Genomic DNA, 26,338 nt, shown 5'->3' with positions numbered 1-26,338 from the left:
ATTAGCTTCGTTAGGCTAGCTATTCAGGGACATCTCTGGCGGCGGACTGCTGTGACCGTGCCAGACAAGGATCGGAGCTTGGTGCAGTAAGTGTCTGGATACCTTTATAACACATGTTGGATTTGATACCACGTTTTTTTGAGGGAGGGGTTGTGGCTGGCAGTTAATTAGGGCTTTAGTTGAAACAGGGACGCACAGCTGGCCTGAAACAGATGCCAGGGATAATAGGCTATTAGCGGACATATTACATTTATTTGGGCGTTTACATGTTTGCAACATGTTGGACGTTGACTTAGTATCATTTTTTAAACTGCATTGTTGGTTAGGGGCTTGTAAGTAAGCATTTCACTGTAAGGTCTACCTACACCTGTTGTATTCGGCGCATGTGACAAATAAAATTTGATTTGATTTGATTTATCCAGATCGAACGATATACATGCTGCGATTTGCTCCAGATCAAGCTGGTCTGCATCGCGTGGATCCATTTATCTGATCAAGCCAATAGTAGGATTGTGCGTCCGGATCCATTTGCACGGTCGGTTCATTTGACAAAATTATGATAAATATTGTTTGCTATATTTTCACTGACCCTCACTCAAACCAGAGCTGGCTGGTTTTTGCACAATGTTATGCAGTTGTGTGATTAGGCTATGCTATGCGAACTCCCATTGTAGCCTAAGAAATACGTTACAATGTAGCCGATATAGCTTAATATGTAGCCATTGAGGCCAGTGATTGGTTAAACGTGGGGCTGGAACAGAGTTTTTTTTTTGCCCAAATGCCACCTAACGTAGCAGGCGTAAGACAAACCGCCCATTGTCAAAGTTCAATTTTAGAATGAGATAACAAATATCATCAAATCAATGCTGCCTTTGTATTATGAGTTCAGCCTATTGTTGTATTGGATTTGACACACAGACAGTCTGACTGATTGACATTTTGTCAGAAGAAGACGGATTTATAACAGCTGTTGTTGTTTGTGAGTAACCAATAAGACATATTTGCTACAGGCTGATTGGTGTTGTGTGTGTGTGTGTGAGACCGCGATAAGGAGGCACCCATCAGTCATGCTTACGCATTGAGTTATTATGGCCTGTATCCATTGAATTGAGCGGTTAATCTCGTGAGAACCCCGTGAACCTTAATTCAATTTAAAGATACAGTAGCGCCTCTCATAGACATTCTACAGCTGCCAGCCAGAGTCTATGGAATACCTAAGTTTTATCGTTACTCCTGCAGCCATCTTTGGTGCAATTTCATCAACCAGTAGTTGACCCGTGCATATGAGCTACACAAATACCTTTGCAGTTTCTCACATAACGGGTTACAGACAGAGACATGCCTTTCAAAGTGTCCCCTGTTACATCTGCAGCAAAGTGGAACTGGATGGATACATCACTGGATACATTGTAACAATGGGTTAATAGAATCCAGTTCAGACTGGGTTACATTGTAACAATGGGTTAATAGAATCCAGTTCAGACTGGGTTACATTGTAACAACGGGTTAATAGAATCCAGTTCAGACTGGGTTACATTGTAACAACAGGTTAATATAATCCATTTCAGACTGGGTTACATTGTAACAACGGGTTAATAGAATCCAGTTCAGAATGGGTTACATTGTAACAAAGGGTTAATAGAATCCAGTTCAGACTGGGTTACATTGTAACAAAGGGTTAATAGAATCCAGTTCAGACTGGGTTACATTGTAACAACGGGTTAATAGAATCCATTTCAGACTGGGTTACATTGTAACAACGGGTTAATAGAATCCAGTTTAGACTGGGTTACATTGTAACAATGGGTTAATAGAATCATCCAGTTCAGACTGGGTTACATTGTAACAACGGGTTAATAGAATCATCCAGTTCAGACTGGGTTACATTGTAACAATGGGTTAATAGAATCCATTTCAGACTGGGTTACATTGTAACAAAGGGTTAATAGAATCCAGTTCAGAATGGGTTACATTGTAACAACGGGTTAATAGAATCCAGTTCAGACTGGGTTACATTGTAACAAAGGGTTAATAGAATCCAGTTCAGACTGGGTTACATTGTAACAACGGGTTAATAGAATCCATTTCAGACTGGGTTACATTGTAACAATGGGTTAATAGAATCATCCAGTTCAGACTGGGTTACATTGTAACAACGGGTTAATAGAATCCAGTTCAGACTGGGTTACATTGTAACAACGGGTTAATAGAATCCAGTTCAGACTGGGTTACATTGTAACAACAGGTTAATATAATCCATTTCAGACTGGGTTACATTGTAACAACGGGTTAATAGAATCCAGTTCAGAATGGGTTACATTGTAACAAAGGGTTAATAGAATCCAGTTCAGACTGGGTTACATTGTAACAAAGGGTTAATAGAATCCAGTTCAGACTGGGTTACATTGTAACAACGGGTTAATAGAATCCATTTCAGACTGGGTTACATTGTAACAACGGGTTAATAGAATCATCTAGTTCAGACTGGGTTACATTGTAACAATGGGTTAATAGAATCCAGTTCAGACTGGGTTACATTGAAACAATGGGTTAATAGAATCATCCAGTTCAGACTGGGTTACATTGTAACAATGGGTTAATAGAATCTAGTTCAGACTGGGTTACATTGTAACAACGGGTTAATGGAATCCATTTCAGACTGGGTTACATTGTAACAACGGGTTAATAGAATCTGGTTCAGAATGGGTTACATTGTAACAACGGGTTAATGGAATCCATTTCAGACTGGGTTACATTGTTACAACGGGTTAATAGAATCATCTAGTTCAGACTGGGTTACATTGTAACAACGGGTTAATAGAATCATCTAGTTCAGACTGGGTTACATTGTAACAACAGGTTAATAGAATCATCTAGTTCAGACTGGGTTACATTGTAACAATGGGTTAATAGAATCTGGTTCAGACTGGGTTACATTGTAACAACTGGTTAATAGAATCTGGTTCAGACTGGGTTACATTGTTACAACGGGTTAATAGAATCTAGTTCAGACTGGGTTACATTGTAACATTGGGTTAATAGATTCCATTTCAGACTGGGTTACATTGTAACAACGGGTTAATGGAATCATCTAGTTCAGACTGGGTTACATTGTAACAATGGGTTAATAGAATCTAGTTCAGACTGGGTTACATTGTAACAACGCGTTAATAGAATCCATTTCAGAATGTGTTACATTGTAACAACGGGTTAATAGAATCCAGTTTAGACTGGGTTACATTGTAACAATGGGTTAATGGATTCCATTTCAGACTGGGTTACATTGTAACAATGGGTTAATAGAATCATCCAGTTCAGACTGGGTTACATTGTAACAACGGGTTAATAGAATCCAGTTCAGACTGGGTTACATTGTAACAATGGGTTAATAGAATCCAGTTCAGACTGGGTTACATTGTAACAATGGGTTAATAGAATCATCCATTTCAGACTGGGTTACATTGTAACAATGGGTTAATAGAATCCAGTTCAGACTGGGTTACATTGTAACAATGGGTTAATAGAATCATCCAGTTCAGACTGGGTTACATTGTAACAATGGGTTAATAGAATCCAGTTCAGACTGGGTTACATTGTAACAATGGGTTAATAGAATCCAGTTCAGACTGGGTTACATTGAAACAACGGGTTCAGACGGGGTTACATTGAAACAACGGGTTCAGACGGGGTTACATTGAAACAACGGGTTCAGACTGGGTTACATTGAAACAACGGGTTCAGACTGGGTTACATTGAAACAACGGGTTCAGACTGGGTTACATTGAAACAACGGGTTCAAACTGGGTTACATTGAAACAACGGGTTAATAGAATCATCCATTTCAGACTGGGTTACATTGTAACAATGGGTTAATAGAATCATCCAGTTCAGACTGGGTTACATTGTAACAATGGGTTAATAGAATCATCCATTTCAGACTGGGTTACATTGTAACAACGGGTTAATAGAATCCAGTTCAGACTGGGTTACATTGTAACAATGGGTTAATAGAATCCAGTTCAGACTGGGTTACATTGTAACAATGGGTTAATAGAATCATCCAGTTCAGACTGGGTTACATTGTAACAATGGGTTAATAGAATCATCCATTTCAGACTGGGTTACATTGTAACAACGGGTTAATAGAATCCAGTTCAGACTGGGTTACATTGTAACAATGGGTTAATAGAATCCAGTTCAGACTGGGTTACATTGTAACAATGGGTTAATAGAATCATCCAGTTCAGACTGGGTTACATTGTAACAATGGGTTAATAGAATCCAGTTCAGACTGGGTTACATTGTAACAATGGGTTAATAGAATCATCCAGTTCAGACTGGGTTACATTGTAACAATGGGTTAATAGAATCCAGTTCAGACTGGGTTACATTGAAACAACGGGTTCAGACGGGGTTACATTGAAACAACGGGTTCAGACTGGGTTACATTGAAACAACGGGTTCAGACTGGGTTACATTGAAACAACGGGTTCAGACTGGGTTACATTGAAACAACGGGTTCAAACTGGGTTACATTGAAACAACGGGTTAATAGAATCATCCATTTCAGACTGGGTTACATTGTAACAATGGGTTAATAGAATCATCCAGTTCAGACTGGGTTACATTGTAACAATGGGTTAATAGAATCATCCATTTCAGACTGGGTTACATTGTAACAACGGGTTAATAGAATCCAGTTCAGACTGGGTTACATTGTAACAATGGGTTAATAGAATCCAGTTCAGACTGGGTTACATTGTAACAATGGGTTAATAGAATCATCCAGTTCAGACTGGGTTACATTGTAACAATGGGTTAATAGAATCATCCATTTCAGACTGGGTTACATTGTAACAACGGGTTAATAGAATCCAGTTCAGACTGGGTTACATTGTAACAATGGGTTAATAGAATCCAGTTCAGACTGGGTTACATTGTAACAATGGGTTAATAGAATCATCCAGTTCAGACTGGGTTACATTGTAACAATGGGTTAATAGAATCCAGTTCAGACTGGGTTACATTGTAACAATGGGTTAATAGAATCATCCAGTTCAGACTGGGTTACATTGTAACAATGGGTTAATAGAATCCAGTTCAGACTGGGTTACATTGTAACAATGGGTTAATAGAATCCAGTTCAGACTGGGTTACATTGAAACAATGGGTTAATAGAATCATCCAGTTCAGACTGGGTTACATTGTAACAATGGGTTAATAGAATCCAGTTCAGACTGGGTTACATTGTAACAATGGGTTAATAGAATCATCCAGTTCAGACTGGGTTACATTGTAACAACGGGTTCAGACTGGGTTACATTGAAACAACTGGTTCAGACTGGGTTACATTGAAACAACGGGTTCAGACTGGGTTACATTGAAACAACGGGTTCAGACTGGGTTACATTGAAACAACGGGTTCAGACTGGGTTACATTGAAACAACGGGTTCAGACTGGGTTACATTGTAACAACTGGTTCAGACTGGGTTACATTGAAACAACGGGTTCAGACGGGGTTACATTGTAACAACGGGTTCAGACGGGGTTACATTGAAACAACGAGTTCAGACTGGGTTACATTGAAACAACGGGTTCAGACTGGGTTACATTGTAACAACTGGTTCAGACTGGGTTACATTGAAACAACGGGTTCAGACGGGGTTACATTGAAACAACGGGTTCAGACTGGGTTACATTGTAACAACTGGTTCAGACTGGGTTACATTGAAACAACGGGTTCAGACGGGGTTACATTGAAACAACGGGTTCAGACTGGGTTACATTGTAACAACGGGTTCAGACTGGGTTACATTGAAACAACGGGTTCAGACTGGGTTACATTGAAACAACGGGTTCAGACTGGGTTACATTGTAACAACGGGTTCAGACTGGGTTACATTGTAACAACGGGTTCAGACTGGGTTACATTGTAACAACGGGTTCAGACTGGGTTACATTGAAACAACGGGTTCAGACTGGGTTACATTGTAACAACGGGTTCAGACTGGGTTACATTGTAACAACGGGTTCAGACTGGGTTACATTGTAACAACGGGTTCAGACTGGGTTACATTGTAACAACTGGTTCAGACTGGGTTACATTGAAACAACGGGTTCAGACTGGGTTACATTGTAACAACGGGTTCAGACTGGGTTACATTGTATCTCGGGAATGTCCTGATTATTTTTCCTCTCTGTGATTAAAAAAAACAACTTAAAATCCATTTGATAGGAAAATAAACATGCAGTAGTTTGGCTTAGTGCAGAAGTTCTCAAAGAAAGGGATTTTCTCCAGAACCTTTCTCTGTTCTTTCACACTAAACGTAGGCCTATGGGCTTACTGCTAGACAAGGTGTTGCCTAGGAGATTCTTTTTGCTGTGTACAGCGTAAAACACCAAATAATGCATGCAGAGCAGAATTACCCACTAATTATCAAAATCCAGAAAAGAGACGTTCAATTCTACAACCACCTAAAAGGAAGCGATTCCCAAACCTTCCATAACAAAGCCATCACCTACAGAGAGATGAACCTGGAGAAGAGTCCCCTAAGCAAGCTGGTCCTGAGGCTCTGTTCACAAACACAAACACAAACACACCCCACAGAGCCCCAGGACAGCAGCACAATTAGACCCAACCAAATCATGAGGAAACAAAAAGACACTTTCTTGGCACATTGGAAAGAATTTACAAAAAAACAGAGCAAACTAGAATGCTATTTGGCCCTAAACGGAGAGAGTACACAGTGGCAGAATATCTGACCCAAACTTAAGGAAATATTTGACTATGTACAGACTCAGTGAGCATAGCCTTGCTATTGAGAAAGGCCGCCGTAGGCAGTCATGGCTCTCAAGAAAAGGAATCCTATGTGAGCACTGCCCACAAAATGAAGTGGAAACGGAGTTGCACTTCCTAACCTCCTGCCCAATGTATGACCATATTAGAGACACATATTTCCCTCAGATTACACAGATCCACAAAGAATTAGAAAACAAATCCAATTTTGATGAACTCACGTTTTTTTTATTTGACCTTTATTTAACTAGGCAAGTCAGTTAAAAACAAATTCTTGTTTATAATAACAGCCTAGGAACAGTGGGTTAACTGCCTTGTTCAGCGGCAGAAGAACAGATGTTTACCTAGTCAGCTCGGGGATTCAATCTGGCAACCTTTCAGTTACTAGTCCAACACTCTAACCACTAGGCTACCTGCCGCCCCTACACTCTAACCACTAGGCTACCTGCCGCCCCTACACTCTAACCACTAGGCTACCTGCCGCCCCTACACTCTAACCACTAGGCTACCTGCCGCCCCTACACTCTAACCACTAGGCTACCTGCCGCCCCTACACTCTAACCACTAGGCTACCTGCCGCCCCTACACTCTAACCACTAGGCTACCTGCCGCCCCTACACTCTAACCACTAGGCTACCTGCCGCCCCTACACTCTAACCACTAGGCTACCTGCCGCCCCTACACTCTAACCACTAGGCTACCTGCCGCCCCTACACTCTAACCACTAGGCTACCTGCCGCCCCTACACTCTAACCACTAGGCTACCTGCCGCCCCTACACTCTAACCACTAGGCTACCTGCCGCCCCTACACTCTAACCACTAGGCTACCTACCGCCCCAACACTCTAACCACTAGGCTACCTGCCGCCCCTACACTCTAACCACTAGGCTACCTGCCGCCCCTACACTCTAACCACTAGTCTACCTGCCGCCCCTACACTCTAACCACTAGGCTACCTGCCGCCCCTACACTCTAACCACTAGGCTACCTGCCGCCCCTACACTCTAACCACTAGGCTAACTGCCGCCCCTACACTCTAACCACTAGGCTACCTGCCGCCCCTACACTCTAACCACTAGGCTACCTGCCGCCCCTACACTCTAACCACTAGGCTACCTGCCGCCCCTACACTCTAACCACTAGGCTACCTGCCGCCCCTACACTCTAACCACTAGGCTACCTGCCGCCCCTACACTCTAACCACTAGGCTACCTGCCGCCCCTACACTCTAACCACTAGGCTACCTACCGCCCCTACACTCTAACCACTAGGCTACCTGCCGCCCCTACACTCTAACCACTAGTCTACCTGCCGCCCCTACACTCTAACCACTAGGCTACCTGCCGCCCCTACACTAACCACTAGGCTACCTGCCGCCCCTACACTCTAACCACTAGGCTACCTGCCGCTCAAATATCTATTGGGTGAAATACCACATTGTGCCATAACAGCAGCAAGATTTGTGACCTATTGCTACAAGAAAAGTGCAACCAGTGAAGAACAAACACCATTCTAAATACAACCTATATTTATGATGATTTATTTTCCCTTTTGCACATCGTTACAACACTGTATATAGACATAATGACATTTGAAATGTCTTTATTCTTTTGGAACTTTTGTGAGTGTAATGTTTACTGTTCATTTTTTTATTGTTTATTTCACCCTCATTTGTTATTTATTTCACTTGCTTTGGCAATGTAAACAAATGTTTCCCATGCCAATATAGCCCTTAAATTGAATTGAGAGGGAGAGAAAGGGGTAGGAGGGCGTGGTGTGTGGTTTGAGGCTTTTGAAGAGACGCCACGTCCCGGCCACAGGTCTGTGGTTGAGGGGGTTGTGAGGTTCAGGATAATTTAGGGCTTCAAAACCCCTGTGTCAGGTCAGCCAGCTCATCTCCATAGCAACATTATACTGAATCAGCTATCCTGCTAAGCTAATACTGAGAAGAATTTCTCACAGTGTGTTCTAAATTACTCATTCTTCTCAAAGGACAGCAGTTGTGAAATGATTTTGTGGTAATATAAGAGAAGTGAGTATAAGAGAGTGATTTCTGGCTGATGTGTGTATTATAGGCCTACAGAATGTGTAATCAACTCAACAAAGTGTGTGTGTGTGTGTGTGTCTGGAGTAGGATTGGGGAACTATGTCTACTCTAGTTTCAGAATTAAATAGAGTTAGTGGAAGGCTGTTTCAGGGTTCGTTTTGTCCTATGAAATACAATCGTCAAGGCCTCTTGTTTTGCTTTTCGTGATTTGTGTTGCGTTTGTCTCCTTGTCTCTAACTCTAGGACTGGGGACCCAGATGACATTGACTTAATGCTGTTTATTACTGTTCCTGTGAGTGCCACACTTTGTGGAAACTAATCTTGTGGAAAAAAACTTATCACAGGGACACCTTATTCCAGTTTTTCCAAAGCATTTAATTCAGAAGGATGTTATGAATTTCGCCTCCTCTGACAGGAGCAAGGCTAGTTTATGAATTTCGCCTCCTCTGACAGGAGCAAGGCTAGTTTATGAATTTCGCCTCCTCTGACAGGAGGAAGGCTAGTTTATGAATTTCGCCTCCTCTGACAGTAGCTAGGCTAGTTTATGGATTTCGCCTCCTCTGACAGTAGCTAGGCTAGTTTATGAATTTCGCCTCCTCTGACAGTAGCTAGGCTAGTTTATGAATTTCGGTCGCGCGCTGGTAGATAAATCACCTGGGACAATATAACTAATGTATGTTTACAGGGTAGATATACAAGGACAAAATAATTAATCTTTGTTATGAATGTTGTGTCCTTTCAGATCATCATGACGACAGAAATCTCCACCTCCATAAACATCAAGGAGCCTCGATGGGACCAAGGGACGTTTATGGGCCGGGCCAAACACTTCTTCACTGTTACCGACCCCCGCAACGTCCTGCTTACTAACGAACAACTAGAGAATGCACACAAAGTCATCAGTGACTACCGGTAGTGTATTCTGAGCCTGGTTCTCCTTAGTTCTGGTTCTTCCTAGTGCTCCTTAGTTCTCCTTGGTTCTGGTTCCTCCTGGTGCTCCTTAGTTCTCCTTGGTTCTGGTTCTTCCTAGTGCTCCTTAGTTCTCCTTGGTTCTGGTTACTCCTGGTGCTCCTTAGTTCTCCTTGGTTCTGTTTCTTCCTGGTGCTCCTTAGTTCTCCTTGGTTCTGTTTCTTCCTGGTGCTCCTTAGTTCTCCTTGGTTCTGTTTCTTCCTGGTGCTCCTTAGTTCTCCTTGGTTCTGTTTCTTCCTGGTGCTCCTTAGTTCTCCTTGGTTCTGTTTCTTCCTGGTGCTCCTTAGTTCTCCTTGGTTCTGTTTCTTCCTGGTGCTCCTTAGTTCTCCTTGGCTCTGGTTCTTCCTGGTTCTTTCTAGTTCTCCTTGATTCTGCTGTATGGAAACAACCCATAACTGAGCTGAGAGCTCCTGATAGAATTGACCCCAGGCTTATTGGCATAGATCTAGGACCAGATTTCCCTTAATTAACTATTGATTAACCAGAAAGGCAACACATGGTTGCGTTCTATGATGCAACATTGAATACAATGGGCCGTGTTTATTAAATGCAGGTTGTGTGCATCTAACAGAGCTTTGTTTAAACTTGTATTGCTTCTAAGTAAACAGGCTGAGCTAATCACTTGTCCCCCTCTCTCTCTCTCCCCCAGGCAAGGGGTGATGTCCCCCGGGCTGACAGAGGACGAGCTATGGAGAGCTAAGTACATCTTTGACTCAGCCTTCCACCCAGACACCGGAGAGAAGATGATCCTGATTGGCCGCATGTCGGCTCAGGTCCCCATGAACATGACCATCACTGGCTGTATGATGACCTTCTACAAGTGAGCAGCAGTGTTCTATTAGAATCAATGATAGTGTGTTAACCTTTATTTAACTAGGCAAGTCAGTTAAGAACAATTTCTTATTTACAATGATGGCCTAGGAACAGTGGGTTAACTGCCTGTTCTGGGGCAGAACGACATATGTTTACCTTGTCAGCTCGGGGTTTCAATCTGGCAACCTTTCGGTTACTAGTCCAACGCTTGAACCACTAGGCTACCTGCCGCCCAATGATAGTGTTATAAGACTGTTCTATTAGAATGAATGATAGTGTTATAAGACTGTTCTATTAGAATGAATGATAGTGTTATAAGACTGTCATTGTAGATTTACTACAGGATGTTGTAGGAAAAGATATCAGATTATGCCATGGGTCACTGGCAGTTCATATCTTTCTCATCATTCATTCTCATCAGTCAACACAGAGTTGCAGTGTTTTTGAGATGAGTGTAATTGAGAAGATGGGTAGATCAGTGGTTGTGTGGTGTGCTGTCACTGTTATGTCCGCTATTACCTGATGGTTTCCCCATCTCTTTCTGATATCTCTATACTCCCTTGTTTTGTACACAAAGAAATCCGCATTTGTCAGGGTTAGGTGCCTTGTCTCTCGTCAATATATTTTTTTCCTCATCATCCCAGTCTAATTTAAGTGTCCTCTCTCTCTCTCTCTCTCTGTTTCTCTCTCTCTCTCTCTCTCTCTCTCTCTCTCTCTCTCACCCCCCCCTCAGGACAACTCCAGCTGTAGTCTAATTGAAGTGTCCTCTCTCACCCCCCCTCAGGACAACTCCAGCTGTAGTCTAATTGAAGTGTCCTCTCTCCCTCTCTACCTCTCTCTCTCTCTCTCTCTCCTCAGGACAACTCCAGCTGTAGTCTAATTGAAGTGTTCTCTCTCTCTCTCTCTCTCTCTCTCTCTCTCTCTCTCTCTCTCTCTCTCTCTCTCTCTCTCACCCCCCCCTCAGGACAACTCCAGCTGTAGTCTAATTGAAGTGTCCTCTCTCCCCCCCCCCCCCCCTCAGGACAACTCCAGCTGTAGTCTAATTGAAGTGTCCTCTCTCCCTCTCTACCTCTCTCTCTCTCTCTCTCCTCAGGACAACTCCAGCTGTAGTCTAATTGAAGTGTTCTCTCTCTCTCTCTCTCTCTCTCTCTCTCTCTCTCTCTCTCTCTCTCTCTCTCTCTCTCTCTCTCTCTCTCTCTCTCTCTCTCTCTCTCTCTCTCTCTCTCTCTCTCTCTCTCTCTTCCCCCCCCCCCCCCCTCAGGACAACTCCAGCTGTAGTCTAATTGAAGTGTCCTCTCTCTCTCCTCAGGACAACTCCAGCTGTAGTCTTATGGCAGTGGATCAATCAGTCCTTCAATGCAATAGTCAACTACACCAATAGGAGTGGAGATGCTCCTCTCTCAGTTAAGTAAGTTGGTGTTATAGTTTCTATATCAGGGCTATTCTACTATATTCTTACAGCGACATTTTCCATGTGTGATTATTGTTCAGAAGAACTGTATAAAAAAACAATGCACACACACCAGTAAATAACTTTTCTTAAAATTAAATATTGCTAAAAGTAATTAGAAAATAGGTGGAGGGCGTTCAACCAACGTGAGTCGAGGTGTAACCAAAACATTTGATAATAATTGAAAAGGACAAAGCTTCTTAAAAGTAATTAAGTCATTTTAAAATCATCTGAAAACTAAGCATCTCAATAAATAATACACAGGTATGTCAAATCACGTAATGCCATATTCCAGTCTGGAGGAAGTATGCTTTGAATTCATTTCCCTCAGTCGGCCTGTAGGTTTAGTTGATGTTGGCCTGTAGGTTTAGTTGATGTTGGCCTGTAGGTTTAGTTGATGTTGGCCTGTAGATTTAGTTGATGTTGGCCTGTAGATTTAGTTGATGTTGGCCTGTAGATTTAGTTGATGTTGGCCTGTAGATTTAGTTGATGTTGGCCTGTAGTTTAGTTGATGTTGGCCTGTAGATTTAATTGATGTTGGCCTGTAGATTTAATTGATGTTGGCCTGTAGATTTAATTGATGTTGGCCTGTAGATTTAGTTGATGTTGGCCTGTAGATTTAATTGATGTTGGCCTGTAGTTTAGTTGATGTTGGCCTGTAGTTTAGTTGATGTTGGCCTGTAGATTTAATTGATGTTGGCCTGTAGTTTAGTTGATGTTGGCCTGTAGTTTAGTTGATGTTGGCCTGTAGATTTAGTTGATGTTGGCCTGTAGATTTAGTTGATGTTGGCCTGTAGTTTAGTTGATGTTGGCCTGTAGATTTAATTGATGTTGGCCTGTAGTTTAGTTGATGTTGGCCTGTAGTTTAGTTGATGTTGGCCTGTAGATTTAGTTGATGTTGGCCTGTAGTTTAGTTGATGTTGGCCTGTAGATTTAGTTGATGTTGGCCTGTAGATTTAGTTGATGTTGGCCTGTAGATTTAGTTGATGTTGGCCTGTAGATTTAATTGATGTTGGCCTGTAGATTTAGTTGATGTTGGCCTGTAGATTTAGTTGATGTTGGCCTGTAGATTTAGTTGATGTTGGCCTGTAGATTTAGTTGATGTTGGCCTGTAGATTTAGTTGATGTTGGCCTGTAGATTTAGTTGATGTTGGCCTGTAGATTTAGTTGATGTTGGCCAGTAGTTTTTTGTTTGGTGTGTTTCTGGTACCTATTAAACCCCTTTTAATGTTTTGTGGTTAGGATACTATGTGAATGAGTATGAATATGTGAATTTATGAATGCATTTCTCATTTGCAGTCAGCTTGGCACAGCCTATGTATCTGCTACCACAGGGGCAGTAGCCACGGCTCTAGGACTAAATGCACTAACAAAGGTATTAACCCATAGAAACCCTGTTCTCATTCATTCATTTACCATCAACCACATCACAAGGGAGTGTTATCAAACATAGCTACTTACAAGTCATATCATGAATAGAAGTGCATAGTAACCATGAATAGAAGTGCATAGTAACCATGAATAGAAGTGCATAGTAACCATGAATAGAAGTGCATAGTAACCATGAATAGAAGTGCATAGTAACCATGAATAGAAGTGCATAGTAACCATGAATAGAAGTGCATAGTAACCATGAATAGAAGAGCATAGTAACCATGAATAGAAGAGCATAGTAGCCATGAATAGAAGTGCATAGTAGCCATGAATAGAAGTGCATAGTAGCCATGAATAGAAGTGCATAGTAGCCATGAATAGAAGCGCATAGTAGCCATGAATAGAAGTGCATAGTAGCCATGAATAGAAGTGCATAGTAGCCTTGAATAGAAGTGCATAGTAGCCTTGAATAGAAGTGCATAGTAGCCATGAATAGAAGTGCATAGTAGCCATGAATAGAAGTGCATAGTAGCCATGAATAGAAGTGCATAGTAGCCATGAATAGAAGTGCATAGTAGCCATGAATAGAAGTGCATAGTAACCATGAATAGAAGTGCATAGTAACCATGAATATAATTAGTTGCCTGCTTTGCTGGTTAGTCAATGTGTTGAAAGAGAGAGAAAATGTCGTATAATTCATACAGTATTCCCATTGTGGAAACAGATGCCACTCATCATAACAATCATGACGTGCACAAAGAGCTTTCAGCTTTGGAACAATAAGCCTTAGCTAATAATTCTATTAGACTGTATAGATACATTTCATCCCTGTCTATCTGTTTTACTCCAACCTTTGTTGTTGTTGTCCAGCACATATCTCCCCTCGTAGGGAGGTTGGTTCCCTTCGCTGCTGTTGCTGCTGCGAACTGCATCAACATCCCTCTCATGAGGCAACGGTAAGACCAAACAGTCTGTATCTCCTCCCGTTTGAAGATATAGATTTGCAAATATGCAATCAGCATTTTAAATGTTTTTCTTTAATTCTAAATTCTTTCTAAAATGTAGTGTTAAATGTTAGGTTTTATTTATTTGCACCAAAGAAATGAAGTGAAATACAAAACTGTACAGGTATTTAACAAATCAAAGTTTATTTGTCACGTGCGCGAAATACAACCGGTGTAGACCTTACAGTGAAATGCTGAATACAACAGGTGTAGTAGACCTTACAGTGAAATGCTGACTTACAGTCTCTAATCAATAGTGCAAAAAAGGTATTAGGTGAACAATAGGTAAGTAAAGAAATAAAAACAACAGTAAAAAGACAGTGAAAAATACAGTAGCCAGGCTATATACAGTAGAGGGGCTATATACAGTAGAGGGGCTATATACAGTAGCGAGGACACATACAGTAGAGTCTATGTACAGTAGAGGCTATATACAGTATATACAGTAGAGGCTATATACAGGAGGCTATATACAGGAGAGGCTATATACAGTATATACAGTAGAGGCTATATACAGTAGCGTGGACACATACAGGAGAGAGTCTATATACAGTAGAGGCTACATACAGTAGCGAGGCTATATACAGTAGAGGCTATATACAGTATATACAGTAGCGAGGCTATATACAGTAGCGAGGTTATATACAGTAGCGAGGCTATACACAGTAGTGAGGCTATACACAGTAGCGAGGCTCTATACAGTAGAGGACACATACAGTAGAGAGTCTATATACAGTAGCGGCTATATACAGTAGAGGCTATATACAGGAGAGGCTATATACAGTATATACAGTAGCGGCTATATACAGTAGCGGCTATATACAGTAGAGGCTATATACAGGAGGCTATATACAGGAGAGGCTATATACAGTATATACAGTAGAGAGGCCATATACAGTAGCGAGGACACATACAGGAGAGAGTCTATATACAGTAGAGGCTACATACAGTAGCGAGGCTATATACAGTAGAGGCTATATACAGTATGTACAGTAGCGAGGCTATATACAGTAGTGAGGCTATATACAGTAGTGAGGCTATACACAGTAGTGAGGCTATACACAGTAGCGAGGCTCTATACAGTAGAGGACACATACAGTAGAGAGTCTATATACAGTAGCGGCTATATACAGTAGAGGCTATATACAGTATATACAGTAGAGGCTATATACAGTAGCAATGACACATACATTAGAGGCTACATACAGTAGCGAGGCTATATACAGTAGCGAGGACTCATACAGTAGAGGCTATATACAGTAGCGTGGCTATATACAGTAGAGGCTATATACAGTATATACAGTAGAGGCTATATACAGTAGCGTGGCTATATACAGTAGAGGCTATATACAGTATATACAGTAGAGCCTATATACAGTAGCGATCACACATACAGTAGAGGCTATATACAGTAGAGGCTATATACAGTAGAGGCTATATACAGTAGCGATCACACATACATTAGAGGCTATATACAGTAGAGGCTATATACAGTAGCGAGGCTATATACAGTAGAGGCTATATATATATATATATATATATACAGAGAGTGTTTAACACCGTAAAGCGGTGTGCAGGTGAGGCTGGAAACCCCAAAAGGACTGATATGAAAATCACACCACAAATATAATATAATAATAATAAAAATGTTTGTTCAATCAGCTAAACAAAGCATATTAATTATAATTGTACATTTATATACTCAGTATTGAAGAAAAAACGTGTGTGTGTGTGTGTGTGAGAGAGAAAGAGGTAGGCTCCATGGAGGGGGTTATTGTGTAGTTTGGTTCATCAGGCTAAATCCCAGTCTTTGCATGAAGTTATTGAGGGGTGATGAGGTTTTGGCGATGTGAAGATCAGAATTCCAGAGTCTGGTGCCTCTGTAAATGTTTGAAATATTGATTAGGTGTCTCTACAATGCTCCAATTTACCTTACTAAACCCGTAGGTCACACACAACTTATTGACATTTATGTTATTCCTTCCACAACTTGGACAAGGTCTTTGAAAGAAAGTGTCTGTATCGTCGATGCCAGTTCCTATAATAGATGTTTACTTTATTTTCCTTCTTCTTTTATTGTCCAGGGAACTGAAACACGGCATTCCGATAACAGACGAGAACGACAACCGGTTAGGAGAGTCAACCACCGCCGCTAAGCAGGCTATCTCCCAGGTGGTGGTGTCTAGAATCCTCATGGCCTCTCCTGGAATGGGTATGTATGACGTAATGGGCTTTAGGACCAATCTGGCAACCCATGCGATCTATGACTCCAACATGGCAACTCAATAGGATAAACTGAAAAGGATAAAAGCTTGAAATCAACCATGTTGTCAGGTAAAATATAATGTTTGTAAACATTTATAAAAGATGACAATTTTATTCCACTATTCTGTTTTTCAGCTATTCCTCCATTTTTAATGAACACCTTGGAAAAGAAAGCCTTCCTGAAGGTATTATTCACATCATTTATCACTTTATTTATTCAAGTATGATCACGTATTATATATTCACTTACGTTCTCATATCTATGATGGCAGTCAGCCTTACGTTCTCATATCTATGATGGCAGTCAGCCTTACGTTCTCATATCTATGATGGCAGTCAGCCTTACGTTCTCATATCTATGATGACAGTCAGCCTTACGTTCTCATATCTATGATGACAGTCAGCCTTACGTTCTCATATCTATGATGGCAGTCAGCCTTACGTTCTCATATCTATGATGGCAGTCAGCCTTACGGTCTCATATCTATGATGGCAGTCAGCCTTACGTTCTCATATCTATGATGGCAGTCAGCCTTACGGTCTCATATCTATGATGGCAGTCAGCCTTACGTTCTCATATCTATGATGGCAGTCAGCCTTACGTTCTCATATCTATGATGGCACTAAGCCTTTTGATAAGTTGCTTTACTAGAGAGTGTGTATAGACAATGGCCTGTCACTGTTGTGTTAGCCATCGAGGGACTCCGTAGCAGTCTTCTAGGCACAGTCAGCGGCTAAATCCAAATGCTTTAAAGTCATTTCCTTTCCCATGTGTCCTATTTCCTCATCCTGATTCAAACGAACTGGATAGGTAGAACAAAATGGTGTACACTAAGCAATAACCCACAGCCATATTGCCTATAGCACTCCAGCCCTTTCAGTGGTTAGTGAGTGTGAGGAAATAGGACAGAGCAGAGGAAGCCATTTCAGTGGTTAGTGAGTGTGAGGAAATAGGACAGAGCAGAGGAAGCCATTTCAGAGTAGTGGAATGTATCCCTTCTTTTGATTGTCTCATTGTTTTCTGGTCTTTTCAGAAGTTCCCGTGGATGAGTGCACCTATTCAAGTGGTCTTGGTGGGATTCTGGTAAGTGGCCAGCAATGGACTGCTGATTAACCACCATTTGGACTGTGTAATGGTCTGGGTGTAGCTGGTGCAGAGGAATCAGGCGTAGGACAGAAGAGATGAGTAATACAAGTAACTTTACTCAAATATTCCAATAACATGTCGTAATACCGAGCCCACAATAACGGACCAAACATACATAAAACAATCACGCACAAAAACCATGGGGGAAACAGAGGGTTAAATAATGAACATGTAATTGGGGAATTGAAACCAGGTGTGTAAAACAAAGACAAAACAAATGGAAAATGAAAAGTGGGTCGGCGATGGCTAGAAGGCAGGCGACGTCGACCGCCGAACCCCCCCCCCCTGAGCCGTGAGTCGACACCGACCTCGGGGACGACCTGGAGGACGAGGCGCAGGGCGTTCCGGATGGAGACGGTGGAACTCCCGCAGCAACGAAGGGTCCAAAACGTCCTCCACCTGCACCCAGCTTCTCTCCTCCGGACCGTACCCCTCCCACTCCACGAGGTACTGAAGGCCCTTCGCCCGATGCCTCGAGTCCAGTATGGCTCGAACAGCATACGCCGGGGCTCCCTCGATGTCCAGAGGGGGCGGAGGAACCTCCCGCACCTCAGACTCCTGGAGTGGACCAGCCACCACCAGCCTGAGGAGAGACAAATGGAAAGAGGGGTTAATACTGCAATCGGGGGAGTTGTAACCTGTAGCAAACCTCGTTCAGTCTCCTCAGGACCTTGAATGTCCCCACAAACCGCGGGCCCAGTTCCCAGAAGGGCAGGCGGAGGGACAGGTTTCGGGTCGAGAGCCAGACCCGGTCCCCCGGTGTGAACACCGGGGCCTCACTGCGGTGGCGGTCGGCCCTAGTCTTCTGATGCCCCACGGCCCGTTGCAGGTGCACATGAGCGGCGTCCCAGGTCTCCTCTGAGCGCTTAAACCAGTCGTCCAACGCAAGAGCCTCGATCTGGCTCTGGTGCCAGTACCGGCCGATACCCCAGTATGCACTGGAAGGGGGAGAGGTTAGTGGAGGAGTGGCGGAGCGAGTTTTGGGCCACCTCTGCCCAGTGGATGAACGCCGCCCACTCCCCCAGCCGGTCATGGCAATAAGACCTCAGAAACCTACCCACATCCTGGTTAACTCTCTCCATCTGCCCGTTACTCTCGGGGTGAAAACCTGAGGTAAGGCTGACCGAGACCCCCAGACGTTCCATGAACGCCCTCCAGACACTTACATTTACATTTACATTTAAGTCATTTAGCAGACGCTCTTATCCAGAGCGACTTACAAATTGGTGAATTCACCTTCTGACATCAGTGGAACAGCCACTTTACAATAGTGCATCTATTAAATCATTTAAGTGGGGGGGGTGAGAAGGATTGCTTTATCCTATCCTAGGTATTCCTTGAAGAGGTGGGGTTTCAGGTGTCTCCGGAAGGTGGTGATTGACTCCGCTGTCCTGGCGTCGTGAGGGAGTTTGTTCCACCATTGGGGGGCCAGAGCAGCAAACAGTTTTGACTGGGCTGAGCGGGAACTGTACTTCCTCAGTGGTAGGGAGGCGAGCAGGCCAGAGGTGGATGAACGCAGTGCCCTTGTTTGAATGTAGGGCCTGATCAGAGCCTGGAGGTACTGCGGTGCCGTTCCCCTCACAGCTCCGTAGGCAAGCACCATGGTCTTGTAGCGGATGCGAGCTTCAACTGGAAGCCAGTGGAGAGAGCGGAGGAGCGGGGTGACGTGAGAGAACTTGGGAAGGTTGAACACCAGACGGGCTGCGGCGTTCTGGATGAGTTGTAGGGGTTTAATGGCACAGGCAGGGAGCCCAGCCAACAGCGAGTTGCAGTAATCCAGACGGGAGATGACAAGTGCCTGGATTAGGACCTGCGCCGCTTCCTGTGTGAGGCAGGGGCGTACTCTGCGGATGTTGTAGAGCATGAACCTACAGGAACGGGCCACCGCCTTGATGTTAGTTGAGAACGACAGGGTGTTGTCCAGGATCACGCCAAGGTACTTTGCGCTCTGGGAGGAGGAAACAATGGAGTTGTCAACCGTGATGGCGAGATCATGGAACGGGCAGTCCTTCCCCGGGAGGAAGAGCAGCTCCGTCTTGCCGAGGTTCAGCTTGAGGTGGTGATCCGTCATCCACACTGATATGTCTGCCAGACATGCAGAGATGCGATTCGCCACCTGGTCATCAGAAGGGGGAAAGGAGAAGATTAATTGTGTGTCGTCTGCATAGCAATGATAGGAGAGACCATGTGAGGTTATGACAGAGCCAAGTGACTTGGTGTATAGCGAGAATAGGAGAGGGCCTAGAACAGAGCCCTGGGGGACACCAGTGGTGAGAGCGCGTGGCGAGGAGACAGATTCTCGCCACGCCACCTGGTAGGAGCGACCTGTCAGGTAGGACGCAATCCAAGCGTGGGCCGCACCAGAGATGCCCAACTCGGAGAGGGTGGAGAGGAAGATCTGATGGTTCGCAGTGTCGAAGGCAGCCGATAGGTCTAGAAGGATGAGAGCAGAGGAGAGAGAGTTAGCTTTAGCAGTGCGGAGCGCCTCCGTGATACAGAGAAGAGCAGTCTCAGTTGAATGACTAGTCTTGAAACCTGACTGATTTGGATCAAGAAGGTCATTCTGAGAGAGATAGCGGGAGAGCTGGCCAAGGACGGCACGTTCAAGAGTTTTGGAGAGAAAAGAAAGAAGGGATACTGGTCTGTAGTTGTTGACATCGGAGGGATCGAGTGTAGGTTTTTTCAGAAGGGGTGCAACTCTCGCTCTCTTGAAGACGGAAGGGACGTAGCCAGCGGTCAGGGATGAGTTGATGAGCGAGGTGAGGTAAGGGAGAAGGTCTCCGGAAATGGTCTGGAGAAGAGAGGAGGGTATAGGGTCAAGCGGGCAGGTTGTTGGGCGGCCGGCCGTCACAAGAAGCGAGATTTCATCTGGAGAGAGAGGGGAGAAAGAGGTCAGAGCACAGGGTAGGGCAGTGTGAGCAGAACCAGCGGTGTCGTTTGACTTAGCAAACGAGGATCGGATGTCGTCGACCTTCTTTTCAAAATGGTTGACGAAGTCATCTGCAGAGAGGGAGGAGGGGGAGGGGGAGGAGGATTCAGAAGGGAGGAGAAGGTGGCAAAGAGCTTCCTAGGGTTAGAGGCAGATGCTTGGAATTTAGAGTGGAAGAAAGTGGCTTTAGCAGCAGAGACAGAGGAGGAAAATGTAGAGAGGAGGGAGTGAAAGGATGCCAGGTCCGCAGGGAGGCGAGTTTTCCTCCATTTCCGCTCGGCTGCCCGGAGCACTGTTCTGTGAGCTCGCAATGAGTCGTCGAGCCACGGAGCGGGAGGGGAGGACCGAGCCGGCCTGGAGGATAGGGGACATAGAGAGTCAAAGGATGCAGAAAGGGAAGAGAGGAGGGTTGAGGAGGCAGAATCAGGAGATAGGTTGGAGAAGGTATGAGCAGAGGGAAGAGATGATAGGATGGAAGAGGAGAGAGTAGCGGGGGAGAGAGAGCGAAGGTTGGGACGGCGCGATACCATCCGAGTAGGGGCAGTGTGGGAAGTGTTGGATGAGAGCGAGAGGGAAAAGGATACAAGGTAGTGGTCGGAGACTTGGAGGGGAGTTGCAATGAGGTTAGTGGAAGAACAGCATCTAGTAAAGATGAGGTCGAGCGTATTGCCTGCCTTGTGAGTAGGGGGGGAAGGTGAGAGGGTGAGGTCAAAAGAGGAGAGGAGTGGAAATGAACTGGAGACCTCGATCAGACACTATATCCTCAGGAACCCCGTAGTGCCGGAAGACTTGAGTGAACAGGGCCTCCTCAATCTGTAGGGCCGTAGGGTGACCTGGCAATGGAAGGAGATGGCAGGACTTAGAGAACCGATCCACAACGACCAGGATCGTGGTGTTACCCTGTGAGGGAGAAAGATCTGCGAGGAAGTCCACCGATAGGTGCGACCACGGCCATTGTGGAACGGGTAAGGGCTGTAACTTCCCTCTGGGCAGGTGCCTAGGGGCCTTGCACTGGGCGCACACCAAGCAGGAGGAAACATAAACCCTCACGTCCTTCGCCAAGGTGGACCACCAGTACTTCTGGACCACTAAGACAGCACACTGTCCTACCGATGCCAGGATGACCAGAGGAGGGTGAAGTGTGGGCCTAATAGATCAAATGGTCGCAGACAGCAGATGGAACGTACAGACGCCCAGCTGGACACTGGAGGGGAGTGGGCTCTGTACATAACGCTCACTCGATGTCCGCGTCCAGCTCCCACACTACCGGCTCCACCAGGCAAGAGGCCAGAAGTATGGGAGTGTGATCCATGGACCGCTCCTCTGTGTCATACATCCGGGAGAGTGCGTCTGCTTTAGCATTCTGGAAACCTGGTCTGGAGGACAGGGTGAAAACAAAACGGGTAAAAAACATGGCCCACCTTGCCTGGCGAGGGTTCATTCTCCTCTCTGCCCGGATGTACTCCAGATTGAGGTGGTCAGTCGAGATGAGAAAAGTGTTTTTAGCCCCCTCAAGCCAATGTCTCCACGCCTTCAGAGCCTTGACAACAGCCAACAGCTCCCGGTCCCCCACATCATAGTTTCGCTCCACTGGGCTGATCTTCTTCGAAAAGAAAGCACAGGGGCGGAGCTTTGGTGGCGTGCCTGAGCGCTGAGAGAACACGGCTCCTATCCCAGCCTTGGATGCGTCCACCTCCACTATGAACGCCAAAGAGGGATCCGGATCAGCCTGCACGGGCGCCGAGGTAAACCGAGCCCTCAGGTTACCAAAAGCCCTGTCTGCCTCAGCTGACCACTGCAGTCGCACCAGTCCCCCCTTCAGCAGTGTGGTAATGGGAGCCACTACCTGATCAAAGCCCCGGATAAACCTCCGGTAGTTATGGGCAAACCCTAGAAACCGCTGCACTTCCTTTATCGTGGTGGGAGTTGGCCAATCACTCACGGCTGAAATGTGGTCACTCTCCATCTCCACCCCTGATGTGGAAAAGCGGTACCCTAGGAAGGAGACGGACTGTTGGAAGAACAGACATTTTCTCAGACTTGACGTACAGGTCATGCTCCAACAGTCGACTAAGCACCCTGTGCACCAGGGACACATGCTGGGCGTGTGTTGCGGAGTATATCAGAATGTTGTCGATATACACCACTACACCCTGACAGTGCAGGTCCCGGAAAATCTCGTCTACAAAGGCCTGGAAGACTGATGGATCATTCATCAACCAGTATGGCATGACTAGGTACTCATAGTGCCCTAAGGTGGTACTAAATGCAGTCTTCCACTCATCCCCCTCCCGGATATGCACCAGGTTGTAAGCGCTCCTGAGATCCAATTTTGTGGAGAAGCGCCCCATGTATTGACTCTATCGCACTGGCTATGAGAGGCAGCGGGTAGCTGTACCTCACAGTGATTTGGTAGATACCTCAATAGTCAATACACAGGAGCAGACCTCCATCCTTCTTCTTCACAAAAAAGAAACTCGAGGAGGCAGGTGAAGTGTAGGGCCGAATGTGCCCCTGCCCCAGGGATTCGGAGACACGTGTTTCCATAGCCACCATCTCCTCCTGTGATGGGGGATACACGTGACTCCTGGGAGGTGCTGCGTCTACCAGGAGATTTATCGCACAATCCCCCCGTCAATGGGGTGGTAATTGAGTCGCCCTCTTCTTACAGAAGGCGAGAGCCAAATCGGCATATTCAGAGGGGATGTGCACGGTGGAGACCTGGTCTGTACTTTCCACCGTAGTCGCACCAACAGAAACCTCTACACACCTCTCCGAGCACTTTCGTGACCACCCCTTGAGAGACCTCTGTTGTCACGAAATAGTGGGGTCATGACAGGCCAACCAGGGTATGCCCAGCACCATGGGAAACGCAGGAGAATCAATAAGGAAAAGACTAATTCTCTCCTTGTGACCCTCCTGCGTCACCATGCCCAGTGGAGCGGTGACCTCCCTAATCAGCCCTGACCCTAATGGTTGACTATCTAGGGCGTGCACAGGGAAGGGCATATCCACAGGAACAATGGGGATCCCTAAACTATGGGCAAATGCTCTGTCAATAAAATTCTCAGCTGGGAATGCGGGGAAAACTCAGGATTATTTATAAACATGTGAGCAACAGGAGGCTCTGAGTGAGCCTGGTGCCGACTCACCTGGGGTGACACAAGAGTGCCCTGCCTGCTGCCTCGACTCCCAGAGGAACCTCCCCAGCACCGACCAGCAGTGTGCCCTCTGCAGCCACAGATGGTACAGGGAACGGCCCCTCCTCCAGTCGCCCTAAGTGCAGCACCTCCCAGCTCCATGGGCGTCGGAGCGGTGGTGCTGGGGGATGGAACTGACAGGCCCCGATCCGGGCGTCCGCGGGTAGCCAGCAGGTTATCCAGCCGGATTGACAGGTCCACCAGCTGGTCAAACGTGAGAGTGGTGTCCCTGTAGGCCAACTCCCGACGGACATCCTCTCGCAGACTGCACCGGTAGTGATCGATCAGGGTCCTGTCGTTCCATCCCACGCTGGCGACCAGGGTCTGGAAGTCCTCGTCCCCTGCCTCAGGTGGAACAGACATTCACCCGCCGCTCTACCCTCAGGCAGGTGGTCGAAAACTGCCCCAAAGCAGCGGGTGAACTCTGTGTAATGGTCCAACACCGCCTCTCCTTCCCCCCATACGGCGTTGGCCCACTCCAGGGCTTTCCCTGAGTGTCAGGAGACAAGGACAGACATGCTCTCCATTTTTGGGGTGATTCTGTAATGGTCTGTGTGTAGCTGGGCCAGAGGAGTCAGGTGCAGGACAGCAGAGATGAGTAACACAAGTAACTTTACTCAAATGTTCCAACAACATGTCGTAATACCGAGAGCCCACAATGACAGACCGAACATACATAAAACAATCACGTCGTGACAGACTGCTGATAAACCACCATTTGGACTCCTGATTTTCAAACCTATTACAGTATATCAGTCAGGACATAAATGCTGTGAAGGACCCGTGACATACAGTGGGGCAAAAAAGCCACCATTTGTGCAAGCTCTCCCACTTAAAAAGATGAGAGGCCTGTGATTTTCATCATAGGTACACTTCAACTATGACAGACAAAATGAGAAACAAAATCCAGAAAATCACATTGTAGGATTTTTTTAATGAATTTATTTGCAAATTATGGTGGAAAATATGTATTTGGTCACCTACAAACAAGCAAGATTTCTGGCTCTCACAGACCTGTAACTTCTTCTTTGAGGCTCCTCTGTCCTCCACTCGTTACCTGTATTAATGGCACCTGTTTGAACTTGTTATCAGTATAAAAGACACCTGTCCACAACCTCAAACAGTCACACTCCATACTCCACTATGGCCAAGACCAAAGAGCTGTCAAAGGACACCAGAAACCAAAATGTAGACCTGCACCAGGCTGGGAAGACTGAATCTGCAATAGGTAAGCAGCTTGGTTTGAAGAAATCATCTGTGGGAGCAATTATTAGGAAATGGAAGACATACAAGACCACTGATAATCTCCACGCAAGATCTCAACCCGTGGGGTCAAAATGATCACAAGAACGGTGAGCAAAAATCCCAGAACCACACGGGGGGACCTAGTGAATGACCTGCAGAGAGCTGGGACCAAAGTAACAAAGCCTGCCATCAGTAACACACTACGCCGCCAGGGACTCAAATCCTGCAGTGCCAGACGTGTCCCCCTGCTTAAGCCAGTACATGTCCAGGCCCGTCTGAAATTTGCTAGAGAGCATTTTGATGATACAGAAGAAGATTGGGAGAATGTCACATGGTCAGATGAAACCAAAATATAACTTTTTGGTAAAAACTCAACTTGTCGTGTTTGGAGGACAAAGAATGCTGAGTTGCATCCAAAGAACACCATACCTACTGTGAAGCATGGGGGTGGAAACAGCATGCTTTTGTATTCCTGGTCGTAATGATGGTAAGTTGACGTTGCTCTTATATCCAATAGTTCCTCCCGACTTGGGTACCAATGTAAGAAATAACACGTAAAAAAACTAAATACTGCATAGTTTCCTAGGAACGCGAAGCGAGGCGGCCATCTCTGTCAGCGCCGGAAAATTTCATACAGTCAACGCTGTGAAGGACCTGTGACGAGCATGTTTTAAACATGTTTTAAAGCAACAAGCATTATAGCTATGGTATCTAATCTACAGTCTCTAGCTCTATATAATAGATGTGTTGCTTGTCTTTCAGCCTGGTGTTTGCCACTCCACTATGCTGTGCACTGTTTCCCCAGAAGAGGTCAGTGAATCATCATTGCTTAGCTGTGTTGATCAGCTGTGTTGATCAGTATCGCAGCAATAATATGTGGTTTCTCTCTCTTCTCCAACTATCTCTCTCTTAGCTCTATGTCAGTAAGCCGATTGGAACCAGAGCTTCAGGAGAAGATCCGTGCGAGCCACCCCGGGGTGGAGAGGATTTACTTCAACAAGGGACTATGAGTGTCCAGCTCACCAACAACCCTCCTGGCACTGCCATACTACCCTCTCTCTATCTGTACTGGCGGCAGACACCAACCCAGACACCAC

At 45.2% G+C, this 26,338-nt stretch overlaps 1 protein-coding gene across 3 annotated transcripts; it reads left to right on the top strand.

The window, feature by feature from the left end:
- LOC135526728 (sideroflexin-1) lies at positions 1–26,338 on the top strand. Of its 3 annotated transcripts, XM_064955345.1 has the most exons (12): positions 1–86; positions 423–535; positions 9,588–9,757; positions 10,464–10,634; positions 11,937–12,035; positions 13,377–13,452; positions 14,322–14,407; positions 16,540–16,667; positions 16,856–16,905; positions 17,755–17,804; positions 26,004–26,051; positions 26,155–26,338. In XM_064955345.1, exons 3-12 carry the CDS (start codon positions 9,594–9,596, stop codon positions 26,249–26,251), a joined length of 969 nt encoding a protein of 322 aa, XP_064811417.1. In that variant the 5' UTR covers positions 1–86; positions 423–535; positions 9,588–9,593; the 3' UTR covers positions 26,252–26,338. The 3 variants fall into 3 exon arrangements, with proteins under 3 accessions (XP_064811417.1, XP_064811416.1, XP_064811415.1); XM_064955344.1 differs by lacking the exon at positions 423–535; XM_064955343.1 differs by lacking the exons at positions 1–86; positions 423–535 and adding an exon at positions 9,094–9,137.

This window comes from Oncorhynchus masou, chromosome 32, assembly GCF_036934945.1.
Source record: "Oncorhynchus masou masou isolate Uvic2021 chromosome 32, UVic_Omas_1.1, whole genome shotgun sequence".
Taxonomy (NCBI): Eukaryota; Metazoa; Chordata; class Actinopteri; order Salmoniformes; family Salmonidae; genus Oncorhynchus; species Oncorhynchus masou.
This window is presented reverse-complemented; position numbering and strand designations above follow the sequence as displayed.

What these genes read in the sequence shown, in the direction of transcription:
- LOC135526728 (XM_064955343.1), top strand. Translation starts at nt 9,117, where the DNA reads ATGCTGTTTATTACTGTTCCT. An exon ending in AAAGTCATCAGTGACTACCG is followed by an intron (nt 9,758 to 10,463) that starts GTAGTGTATTCT and finishes TCTCTCCCCCAG; the next exon opens with GCAAGGGGTGATGTCCCCCG. An exon ending in GCACTGTTTCCCCAGAAGAG is followed by an intron (nt 26,052 to 26,154) that starts GTCAGTGAATCA and finishes TCTCTCTCTTAG; the next exon opens with CTCTATGTCAGTAAGCCGAT.